Here is a 13,750-nt window from a genome sequence, read left to right as displayed (position 1 = left end):
CACAAAATTTGGTGAATAGATTTGTAGTTATTAAAAAAATTGATTTTAGAAAAAATGGGCGGGCCAAGTCCCCTTTTTAAAGTAATAATTACCTCGAAAAATGGTATGATTGTTTTTGCAGCCGTCAGCAAAGTTGTAGCTCTTGACTACACGGATGAAAAAGACTGTTTTTCATATGTTTGGCTATAAACATTATATGTTTGGAACACAAATTTTTAAACACAATATTTTTGAGTGCAAGCATATAATGTTCATAAACTAGCATAACATGTTTGGGACATATATGTTAATATGTTAGAACATATTATGTTTGGGACATAAAATGTTTGTAAATATAATATGCTTGGATGCAAACATATATTAATTTAGAAATAGCCTATAAAAATATATGTGTTTAGTAGCTTGGAGCGCTATTTAACAGGGAGCGACATTGAATTAAGTTGGTGGTTGTTGCTTGTTATTACAAAATTAACATTTTATTTTTCCTTGGGCAATTGATCAGCTACTTCTTTGATCCTTACAAACTGTGTGGTCCGCTGTTCGAATCCCCGTCCGGCAAAAGGTAAAATTAAAATAAAAAAAATCATACAATTGAATAATTTCTTCTCCAATGTTTGTATTACAGAAACAGGTGCTAAGAACTAAAAAATCTCGTGGAAGTGAGAAAGATGTGGGGGAATATACAATTGGGCAGAAACAAAATTTTGAGCATTCAGGTCGAAAACCTATGTTGTTAGCACCTATATTACCTGTTTATTTTCATAATTCATTATGATTGTAAATATATAAATAAATAAATAAAATTTTGAGAACAATATTGTTTGGGAGAATTTTTTTTAAGCATATAATATTTTTGGGTGCAAAATGCTTCCAAACATATTATATGTTCACATAATAACATATTGTTTTTTGGAAGACAACATTATTGAATTTGGATGCAAAAATACAAAATGTTTGGAACTTAGACTACCCAAACATATATTGTTTAGACCAATATGCTTTCAAACATATTATATATTGGAAGAGATCAAACATATAAATGTTTGGGCAATACTCAAAAATATATATGCTTGAAGCAAAATATCTTTGGGAGTATATGTTACAGAAGCGATTTTTTGTGAGCGTTGGAAAATTTTCATCTTCATGCTCAAAGCCTCAAAAATGACAACTTTTCACCGATTTTGTTGGTTTTCCGACTACAGCTCATGAACTATTGAAAATTTTACCAAACAATCAAGGTAAAAATGCAGCCTATAAAGCTATAAACATTCAAAATTTTTAAACCTGAGTGTTTTTGAAAAATATCATTCATTCATTCATTAGCAGCCAAATGCAGATAGTTTTACCATGGCATATAACTGGAGATTTCTACAAACAATCACATGTAAACATTTCCAATGACATCTTACAACATTTTCAGTTTTACTCCACGAAAAATTATAAAACTCTTCAAAATTTCACAAAAACGTACACTAAAAAAAAAGAAAAGAAAACCTTTACTCTCTGTCGATGAACTGAAAAATCCTTTATACTCGTATAAACAACTCAAGCCCTCTATATAAAAAGAGCACAAAATAAAATTAATAGTCATAAAGGGTGATACGGTCAAAATTTGGTCAATATAAACTTGACGTATTTCTTTCAATTTTGCATTAAAAAAACCTGAACACCCCTCATTTTGAAGGTGTGTGTGTGTAGAATGTTGCTCCTATTTTGATTTTGGAATTCACTCTTCAGTTGTCAAAATGCCGTCCAAGCAAGAAGAGCAGAGTATCAAAATTTTGCTCGCGCATCGCGAAAATCCGAGCTACTCGCACGCAAAGCTGGCAAAATCGCTAAAAGTTGCCAAATCAACCGTTAAAATGTAATTAAAGTATTTGGGGAACGTTTGTCGCCAGCCAGGAAGTCTGGATCGGGGGGAAATCGAAAACCGGAAGCCGCTGAGACGACAAAGAGAGTTGCCGGTAGTTTCAAGCGAAACCCTAACCTCTCTCTCCGAGATGCCGCAAATAAGCTGGGTGTATCGTCTACAACCGTGCATCGAGCCAAAAAACGAGCCGGACTATCGACTTACAAGAAGGTATTGACTCCAAATCGCGATGATAAACAAAATACGACGGCCAAAGCGCGATCCCGGAGGCTGTACACGACGATGCTGACGAAGTTTGACTGCGTGGTAATGGACGACGAAACCTACGTCAAAGCCGACTACAAGCAGCTTCCGGGACAGGAGTTTTATACGGCAAAAGGAAGGGGAAAGGTAGCAGATATTTTCAAGCACATAAAACTGTCAAAGTTCGCAAAGAAATATCTGATTTGACAAGCCATCTGTACCTGTGGCTTGAAAAGCAGCATTTTCATAGCTTCCGGGACTGTCAGAAATTTACGTGAAAGAGTATTTGAATAAACGTCTGCTACCTTTCCTGAAGAAACACGGTTGTTCCGTACTGTTTTGGCCGGATTTGGCATTTTGCCATTACGGTAAAAAGGCCATGGAGTGGTACGCCGCCAACAACGTGCAGGTGGTTCCCAAGGACAAGAACCCTCCCAACACGCCAGAGCTCCGCCCAATTGAGAAATACTGGGCTATTGTCAAGCGGAACCTAAAGAAGACCAAAAAAAACTGCTAAGGACGAGCAGCAGTTCAAGGCAAACTGGCTTTCTGCGGCGAAGAAGGTGGACAAGGTGGCTGTACAAAATCTGATGGCAGGTGTCAAGCGTGAGGCCCGGCAATTCGGATTTGGAAAAGCGAAAGCCAAACTGAATATTTTTCCTGAATTGTATACTAATTGAACTTGAAAAAGAAATTTAATTTGATTTCTTAAATAAACGATTTCACCGATTTACACGCGTTTTCCCTTGACCAAATTTTGACCGTATCACCCTTTATTCTTAGTTCTTTGTCCCTAAAAAGTAATTTATATATATTTTTTCATAATCAAAGATATTATCTCTTCATGATCAAAGAATAAAACACACAAATTCCTAAAAATGTCTTCGCTTAACTAACCCACACCATCCATCTTAATATACGTTTACATAAAACATAGCCAAATCCCAGATGCCTTCCACTTTCAAAGTGAATTCACTTTCTTTGTATTCTTCGAACGAAATTCCAAGAATAGCCAAAAAGTTAAGTAAGATATATATCTTTTTAAATGTAATCCATATGGATACAAAAGGATTGACGATGAAAATACGAAAAAGTAAGAACAAAGTGACTTTTGTTTTTCGTTCGACATTGTTGCAGGGGAATTTATTGTGCAACAAAACGTTCTTAAAAAAAAACTTTAAATGCACATTGTAAGTCATGTAAGATATATAAGTCTTAAAAGTTTTACTTTTTATACAATCATTGAGAGTAGAGAGTGTAAGAAGATGCTTAACAACCACAAGGAGTTACAGGAAAGCGCAGAAGTGTTTTTGGTCAAAATTTATATCAGAACAATGAAGGCATTATATGCATCTCTTCATGGAAGACTTGAAGGATATTTCTTAAGCATATTTGCTTTAATTCTTTTTTTTTTGTAGGTCAACGAATTGGCTAGAAATACTAAAAAATAATAAATGATAAAAAATTGGGCCCAGATTCAATTTTGGGTGGATTGCATGCACGGTTGCCATTCGAACCAAAAATAATCTACCAAAATTTTAAGAATATTTTACTGAAAAACTAGGGAGCCACCGTGGTGCAATGATTAGCATGCCCGCCTTGCATACACAAGGTCGTGGGTTCGATTCCTGCTACGACCGAACACCAAAAAGTTTTTCAGCGGTGGATTATCCCACCTCAGTAATGCTGGTGACATTTCTGAGGGTTTCACTGTCTAAGTGGTTTCACTGTAATGTGAAACGCCGGACTCGGCTATAAAAAGGAGGTCCCTTGTCATTGAGCTTAACATGGAATCGGGCAGCACTCAATGATAAGAAAGAAGTTCACCAATGTGGTATCACAATGGACAGAATAGTCTAAGTGAGCCTGATACATCGGGCTGCCACCTAACTTAACCTAACCGAAAAACTACCAAATAAAATAATACTATTTTGCAGTGCTTGATTAAATTTTTGTGGTTATTATGAAAAAAAAAACAAGTATATACGGCCGTAAGTTAGGCCAGGCTGAATCTTATGTACACTCCACCATGGATTGCGTAGAAATTTCTACAAAAGACCGTCATCCACAATCGAATTACTTGGGTTGTGGTATCTTAAAACTTCTTAACATCGTTTTCTAAATTGGGAGTTAGTCCATACGAGGTATATATTAGACAAAGAGTTATGTATAGGTAAGTCTACAAATAATTACGAATCGACATGGACTTTTGCACGGTACGTAGAGAGCCAGAATTGAAATATGGGGGTCACTTATATGGGGGCTATATAGAATTCTGAACTTGATATGGACCAATTTTTGTGTGATTGGGGATCGATTTATCTGAGGGCTATATATAACTATAGAGCGATATGGACCTAGTTAGGCATGGTTGTTAGCGGCTATATACTAGCACAAAACCAAATCTCGGGATCGGTTTATATGGGGGCTATATATGATTATGGAATGATATGGACCACTTTTGGCATGGTTGTTAAATATCATATACTACCACACGTACCAAATTTCAACCAGATCGGATGAATTTTGCTTCTCCAAAAGGCACCAGAGGTTAAATCTGGGGATAATTATGGACTGATATGAACCAATTCCTGCGTGGTTGTTGGATACCATATACTAACATCACGTACCAAATTTCAACTGAATCAGATGAATTTTGGTCTTCCAAGAGGTTCCGAAGGTCAAATCTGGTGATCGGTTTATATAGGGGCTACATATAATTATGGATAATTGCATGGTCATTAGAGACCATATACATACACCATGTACAAAATTTTAGCCGGATCGCATGAAATTTGCTGCTCTTAGAGGCTCCGCAAGCCAAATCGGGGGATCGGTTTATATGGGGGCTATATATAATTATGGACCGATGTGGACCAATTTTTGCATGGTCATTAGAGACCATATACTTACACCATGTACCAAATTTCAACCGGATCGGATGAAATTTGCTTCTCTTAGAGCAATCTCAAGCCAAATTTGGGGGTCCGTTTATATGGGGGCTATACGTAAAAGTGGAGCGATATGGCCCATTTGCAATACCATCCGACCTACATCAATAACAACTACTTGTGCCAAGTTTCAAGTCAATAGCTTGTTTCGTTCGGAAGTTAGCGTGATTTCAACAGACGGACGGGCGGACATGCTCAGATCGACACATAATTTCACCACGACCCAGAATATATACTTTATGGGGTCTTAGAGCAATATTTCGATGTGTTACAAACGGAATGACAAAGTTAATATACCCCCATCCTATGGTGGAGGGTATAAAAATTATCTTACGCTTTATTATTTAATATTGACTTTAGTCAAAATTTTATTTAATTTAAATTTTATTTCTATAGAAAACTTTTTTTTTCCACAGAAAATTTTTCAAAATTTTCTTTTCTCTCAGTAATGCTGGTAACATTTCTGAGTGTATCAAAGCTTTTCTAAGTGGTTTTACAGCAACTTAGAATGCTGTTCGTACTCAGCTATATAAAAGAGGTCCCTTGTCATTGAGCTAACCATAGAATCGGGCAGCACTCAGTGATGGCAGAGAAGTTCACCACTGTTCACTATGGGCGAAATCATGATTTTAGCGGTATAAAATACTGCCCACCAAGTTAGCTTCACAAAATTTGGTGAGTAGATTTCAAGTTATTAAAAAAATGGGTTTTGGAAAAAATGGGCGGGCCTCGCCCATATTTTAAAGTAATGGCTATAATTACCTCGAAAAATGGTGTGATTGTTTTTGCAGCCGTCAGCAAAGTTGTAGCTCTTGACTAGACAAGCAAAAATGCTGAATATATTAAGTTGGACAATTTTCATCTTCATGCTCAAAACCCCATAAATGACAATTTTCACCGATTTTTTCGGTATAGAAAATTTTTCAAAATTTTCTTTTCCGTAGAATTTTTTTTTTCAAAATTTTGTTTCTAGAGGAAATTTGTCAAAAATGTATTTCTATAGAAAATTTTGAAGTACCTCTTGTTGGAGAGGAATATTTTGTAAAATCTATCAAAACATCAAGAATTCTATCAATCTACTAAACAGTAAAAAATTGATCACGTTTGGTAGAATTCTATCAACTGCCCTGGTTGCATGACAGTTATGACAGCGAATCCAAAAAAATATATAAGTTATGACTAACATTTTGTGTTACGCGTTTGAAATTTGAAAGGTAAAGGGTAAATAATGTATTTTTGAATCGGCAGGTATTTCGGTTCATATCTGAAAAAAACATACCCTTGATGGGGGATTCAGGGATGCGCTTTACAAGAACTGTTTGTGGAATAACTTCCAATTTTTTTTTGCTGGGATCTATTAATGTTTTTTTTCTTAGAACTCATATTTTTACCATCAATTAGGGTTCATTTTCACATGGTCCTTTATATTAAAAGTTCAAATGGACCCTAATTTTTTGTGGTCGATTTTCATGCTTCAGTTAAATTTTGTTAAGGCCTATTTTCATGGATCTCATATTCATTATGAACCATCGCTCCACATTTGTGTCCCTATTTCATTTTGGTTTTGGAGCTCATTTTCACCCGAAGACTGTGAAATTTTTTAGAAGAAAATAGAAGAATACACGCAGAGAAGGAATATGATCACCTCAACCATGTTTCGAGAGCAAAATGTTATTTTTGGATGGTGACCATGGAACATTTTTGTCGCAAATCTGTTGTTTTCTCGGCAAACATATACATGGTCGCCGGAGTCAGACATATGCTTTTTGAGAAAATAAATGGTCTCCGTCCAAAAATAACATTTTGCTCTGGCGTTAGACCACTTTGGACTCTGTCCTTGAACCTCGGCCAAGGTTTGTCCACGTTATCGTATTGCATTCGCGTTAGGAGAAAGTCTTAATTCACCCAATTAATATCACTCCATATCTCTAGAAAAAAATGTGAAACCCCGACCGAAGGCCAGTACACGCAAATATACAATACAATGCTGAGCGAAACAACAAAAAGTGAAACCACTTAGAGAAATAATCAGAAATGTCGCCACTGAAAATCATTTTGATATTTGATCGGAACTACGATTGAACCCATGATCCTTTGTTTGCAATGCGGCTATGTTAACCAGTGCACAACGATGACTTTCAACAAAGGTGTGCATAGTGCCACCGATGTCCCAGAAAGCGAAAATAGAGCGAAATAGAAAAAAAATCGAATTTAAAGTTTTCCATATTATTTTTAGGAGTGCTACCCCATTTTGGTTTTTATTTCTTTGTCAACATTGGATCATATTATTTAGCTTCCTGAAATAATGTTTTACCAACATAGGACCTACTATTCTCTCACACTAGTCGGGTACAAAAAATAGCTTATTATTTTCTTTTATACTGAAATTTGATATGCATTAATAATAAATTATTAATAATGCCATAAATATTTATATTTAAATTAATTAGCTAAGTTGTTTTTTTTTGTGGGAAAATTACCTGTTTATATATTCATAAGCTAAAACCTATGGGAATGTTTTTTTGAGAAATCATCTAGGAAAAAAACTGTAACTGCCATCTTTGCAAGTCATTCATGTTTATTTGCTTATTTGTATTTCAATTTATAATTTCCCATAATGGAAATGTCTCATTTGGCGACATTTGATGTCATTGTACTCCATGCGGTTTATTTTCATTGAGTCTACTGCCAAATTTCATAATCATCAAAGACTCGACTTTCTATGCTGCGTCGTATCGCACTTGTTTACTTAAATTTTTTGTAGGGAATATTTTGGATTACTTTGTATATTTTATCGGCCAATGAATACCGGCCATTGAAAGAATTTAATTTTTTTTTTTTTGATTTTGTTTAAATTAACAATGAGAGAAGTCTCAATAAATATTTTATTATATACTTTGTATGTTTTTTGAGACAAAAAAAAAACAGTGTGTACGTATACAAGAAATAAATAACGACGAAAATGTCAATTTCATTGAGTAGCAATACTCATGTGGGGGGGTGGAATTGTATTGTGTTCAAGATGACATAAGATCGCCATTTCACTGATGCTTGTAATTTAAGCGAAGAAGTTTTCGATAGAAGGGATCAAGAGGCCAGAAATTTTAGGCTCTTCCCTCCGGAATTTTCATTTGACTTTTGATATTTTTTATTTTCTGCGGGTGCAGAGGTAGATAAGGCCACCAGTAAAAATGCCTACCTACACCCAGAGAAGGAATATGATCACCTCAAACATGTTTTAAGAGCAAAATGTTATTTTTGGGTGGTGACCATGTAACATGGTTTTCGCAACCATGTTATTTTGTCGGCAATCATGTATCTGATTTCGGCGAGCAGCTCTTAAAACATATTTGAGGTGATCATATTCCTTCTCTGCGTGTATGATATAATACGAAACCATTTCGTGAATTTTTCCATAACTAGTAACAGGCGCATTTTTTTTTACAAAGGAAACATACCAATTAAGTCGTTCTCTAAACAAGATCATTAGATTTAAACAAACCCATGAATCATTTCATTTTCATCAAAAACCAATCTGTGAAATCAACACTTAATGGCAGAACCAGGTTTACTTAGACAAGAACAATTTCTTTACATATTTTCAGGCGTCAGAATTGACAGCTTGATAACACTATGGTTGGAGAGGGAAAACTGTTCAAATGATATATTAAACAAGTATATACGGCCGTAAGTTCGGCCAGGCCGAATCTTATGTACCCTCCACCATGGATTGCGTAGAAACTTCTACTAAAGACGGTCATCCACAATTAAATTGCTTGGGTTGCGGCATCTTAAAATTTCTTAACATCATCTTCTAAATAGTAAGTTAGTCCATGCGGGATATATAGTAGACAAAAGAAAGGTCGATTAAATACGTATATATTCAGTTCTTGACCGGTACATATAGAAAAGAAATAATTATGAACCGATATTAACTTTTGTGCGGTAATTATAGAGCCAGAATTTAAATATGGGGGTGGCTTCATATGGGGACAATATACAAGTATAAACACGAGTCTACCAAAAATGGCAGATTTTTTACTGTTTGGTAGATTGGTAAAATTCTCCAACTATGAAATGCTTCATAAATTTTCTACAGAAATAACATTTTGACAAAAGTTTCTACAGAAATAAAATTCTGACAAAATTTTCTATAGAAATAAAATTTTGACAAAATTTTCTATAGAAATAAAATGTTGACAAAATTTTCTATAATTATATTTTTACAAAATTTCCTAAAGACATAAAATGTTGACAAAATTTTCTAAAAAAGCTTTACAAAATTTTTTATAGAAATATACAATTTTTACAAAATTTTCTATGGCAATAAAATTTTGGTAGATTATTTTTGGATCTTCGTGGCTCCGCAAGTCAAATCTGAGGATCGCTTTTTATTTGGGGCTATATATAATTATTAACCGATGTGGACCACTTTTTGCATGGTTGTTAGAGACTATATACCAACACCATGTTCCAAATTTCAGTCGGATCTGATGAAATTTGCTTCTCTTAGAAGCCCCGCAAGCCAAATCTGGGGATCGGTTTATATGAGGGCTATATATAATTATGAACCGATATGGACCAATTTTTGCATGGTTGTTAGATACCGTATAGTAACACCACATACTAAGTTTCAACCGGATCGGATGAATTTTGCTCCTCCAAGAGGATCCGGAGGACAAATCTAGGGATGGGTTTATATAAGTGCTATATATCTCGGGGGATCGGTTTATATGGGAGCTATGTATAATTATAAACCGATATGGACCAATTTTTGCACGGTTGTTAGAGACCATATACTAACACCACGTACTAAGTTTCAACCGGATCGGATGAATTTTGTTCCTCCAAGAGGCTCCGGAGGTCAAATCTGGGGATCGGTTTATATGGAGGCTATATATAATTATGAACCGATATGGACCAATTTTTGCATAGTTGTTAGAGACCATATACCAACACTTTGTACCAAATTTAAGCCGGATCGGATGAAATTTGCTTCTCTTTGAAGCTCCGCAAGCCAAATATGGGAATCGGTTTATATCGGGGCTATATATAATTATGAACCGATGTGGACCAATTTTTGCATGGTTGTTAGAGACTATATACCAATACCATGTCCCAAAATTAAGTCGGATGGGATGAAATTTGCTTCTCTTACAAGCTCCGCAAGCCAAATCTGAAGATCGGTTTATATGGGGGCTATACATAAAAGTGATCCGATATGGGCCATTTGCAATAACATCCGACCAACATCAATAAAATCTACTTGTGCCAAGTTTCAAGTCGATAGCTTGTTTCGTTCGGAAGTTAGCGTGATTTCAACAGACGGACGGACGGGCGGACATACATAGATCGACTCAGAATTTCATCACAACCTAGAATATGTATACTTTATGGGGTCTTAGAGCAATATTTCGGTGTGTTACAAACGGAATGACAAAGTTAATATAGCCCCCCATCCTATGGTGGAGGGTATAAAAAGTGGAAATTTGACACACACTGCTTTTAAGCGAGAAGACAATATTTGTACATTCAATAATAATATTACTCTCTTGAAACACCCCAGCAAACAAAAATTGGAAGTTCTTCTAAAGGCACAACTTTAAAAGCACTTCCAAAAATATTTTCTCGAACATGTTCTTTATTTTAGTTACACAGGATGTTTTTTTAATTAAATTTTTTATAACTGGACTTTTTCATATTTTTAATGCACTCAAAAAAAAGTTTACTTGGATCCAAAGATGTTGACCTTCCCTTAGGGATTTTGGTATTGATTCCGAGCCAAAGATGCGGCTTCTTTAAAATAAAGAAATTTTTAGCGACCTATCTGGCTTTAAATCTAGGACCAATAAAATTAAAATTAGGATACAGATCTCATTTACCAAATTCTCATTCTCTTTGCACTGTATATTAATAAAGGTACTCACGTAGAAACAAATGCCAGTTTAAAAATCCAAATTATAACGGATACTTCAAAGTAAAAAATGTTTTCTTAATTCAAAAAAAAAAAAAAAACTTTAAACCAAAGACGCTAAATCCTCAAAATAAGTCTTAGTCTATATTTGAAGCGTTTTTATATTAAATCTAAAGTTTCAATATTTCAGTTAATTTGAGGACAATTTCTTTAAATTAAAAATGTGTTTCTTTACTTTAAGGAAAATTAGCCCTAGTTGAAAGACATGCGACTTTAACTGAGGGACGCAAATTTACAAAATTTGTGTCCTAAATTTAATGAAAAAAATTTTGAAGCAAAGATTATAGTTTATTTTAATTAAAATTTCATTGTTTTAAAGAAATTTGTCCTTTATTTTTTTTAAATTTCGCATCCTAAAATGTAGGTTGCGTTATCTTTAATATCACGTAAATATTTTTTTCAGTGTGGGTATTTTTAACTTTTTTTATTTCAACTAGATTAAAAACTGAGTAAGAATTAATAAAATGGTACGAATTATTAAAATTTTGTCGATAAAAATGCATTATCCATTCTAGAAAAATTACGAATTTTTGTAAATTTTTGAATGCGAAAGTTTCAGACAAGCGTTGGAATGCATAAAAAATTAAATAAAGTATTTATTTAGCAAAATATCACAAAATTGTTTAATTCACATCCAAAAACACTGAATTCGGATCACACCTTAAGAAGTAATGCAAATTCAGTGCAACAGCTGTTGAAATGGTGGACATCCATCCTATGACAAGCCCATGTTAAATTCATCGCTTCCGGCTCAATTTTCCCTGCTTTTTTTGGCGACGCTTTTTTGCTGGGACGCTTTAGTTGATCCTACTCCTTGGTTTAGGGGATTCTGGCACAAGTCATACCTTCGTGAAGCAGTTTATTTTTCTTTTAATTAGCTTTTGTTTTTTTTTTTTTTTAATGATTACAATGCTCCAAATACACCAAAATATTTTGACCAAATTTCTTCCATTCTGTATTATTTTCAAAATATTAAATATCAGCATTATTAGAATTTACCTTATATGCATCAGGAATATTTACAGGTTCACCACTTTCGGCAACATGACCAGCAATTCCTGTACCCCATGCAATTTGAACTTCATCTTGCTGTTCCATTTCTTCAACAGTGCTACGCGGACAAACATCAAAAAGTTTTGAAACTAGACATCTGAAAAAATATAATGAAATTAAAAAAATAATTCAATGAAGGATTTAATTTATGTTATAATTATCGTAACTAAATCTTTTATTAAAGTTTTTATTTTTTATTTATTTATGTCGGTTAATGCCTTGACAAATATTTCACACAAAGTAGTGTAACCCTTTAACTAAGTTGAAGTCATTTGATGAACTAAATCATACTTATCATCACCGCTGCTCAACTGAACTCATCTTGAGTAGTAGGAACGTTTAGTTATTTCCAACAGTTAAAAATGCGGCGATTATAAATACGATTTGGGTTTTTAAATGACCTAAATGTACTTAGTTTACACCAGACTACAAACTTGCTGTTCATGCTATCAAAAACCGGTTTCTAAAGAGACTGATCCCAATACTTGACAAACGATCATCATTTTGGATTCGAACTTTTATCATGGTAATCGGGAGCACTAAATTGCTATACATGATCTTCTGGAGAATATGAGCCCCATAAAAATGAGCTTCAAGACCTAAATAGGGTAGGACTCAAAAAAATTAGGAGACTATTTTTACTTTCTGGAATTTGCAACTCTACCTCAAATGATACACTTCCCATAGTAAAAAATTTACTCAAGATTTTAATTTCTACTGAAAATTTTGTCAAAATTTTATTTCTATAGAAAATTTTGTCAAAATTTTATTTCCATAGAAAATTTTGTCAAAATTGTATTTCTATAGAAAATTTTGTCAAAATTTTATTTCTATAGAAAATGTTGTAAAAATTTTATTTCTATAGAAAATTTTGTCAAAATTTTATTTCTATAGAAAATTTTATTTCTATAGAAAATTTTGTCAAAATTTTATTTCTATAGAAAATTTTGTCAAAATTTTATTTCTATAGAAAATTTTGTCAAAATTTTATTTCTATAGAAAATTTTGTCAAAATTTTATTTCTATAGAAACGTTTGTCAAAATTTTATTTCTATGGAACATTTTGTCAAATTTTTATTTCTATCGAAAATTTTGTCAAAATTTTATTTCCATGAAAATTTTGTCTAGATTTTATTTCTATAGAAAATTTTGTAAAAATTTTATTTCTATAGAAAATTTTGTCAAAATTTTATTTCCATAGAAAATTTTGTCAAAATTTTATTTCTATAGAAAATTTTGTCAAAATTTTATTTCTATAAAAAATTTTGTAAAAATGTTATTTTGATAGAAAATTTTGTCAAAAATTTATATCTATAGAAAATTTTGTAAAAATTTTAGTTCTATAGAAAATTTCGCCAAAATTTTATGTCTATAGAAAATTTTGTCAACATTTTTTTTCTATAGAAAATTTTGTCAAAATTTTATTTCTATAGAAAATTTTGTCAACATTTTATTTCTACAGAAAATTTTGCCAAATTATATTTCTATAGAAAATTTTCTCAAAATTTTATTTCTATGGAAATTTTGTCAAATTTTTATTTCTAGAGGAAATAATGTCAAAATTTTATTTCTATAGAAAATTTTATCAAAATTTTTATTCTATAGAAAATTTTGTCAAACTGTTATGTATACAGAAAATTTTGTCAAATTGTTATGTCT

At 33.1% G+C, this 13,750-nt stretch overlaps 1 protein-coding gene across 8 annotated transcripts in view; it reads right to left on the bottom strand.

The window, feature by feature from the left end:
• Pde11 (Phosphodiesterase 11) overlaps nucleotides 1-13,750 on the bottom strand; it is a 355,629-nt gene that overhangs the window by 34,808 nt on the left and 307,071 nt on the right. For all 8 annotated transcript variants that reach the window (XM_075296862.1, XM_075296864.1, XM_075296859.1 and 5 more), the window contains one exon: nucleotides 12,038-12,188. In XM_075296862.1, the coding sequence (XP_075152977.1) occupies nucleotides 12,038-12,188 (151 nt within the window). The remainder of the gene's footprint in view (nucleotides 1-12,037; nucleotides 12,189-13,750) is intronic.

This window comes from Haematobia irritans, chromosome 2 (genome assembly GCF_050003625.1).
Source record: "Haematobia irritans isolate KBUSLIRL chromosome 2, ASM5000362v1, whole genome shotgun sequence".
NCBI classification, from domain to species: Eukaryota; Metazoa; Arthropoda; class Insecta; order Diptera; family Muscidae; genus Haematobia; species Haematobia irritans.
This window is presented reverse-complemented; position numbering and strand designations above follow the sequence as displayed.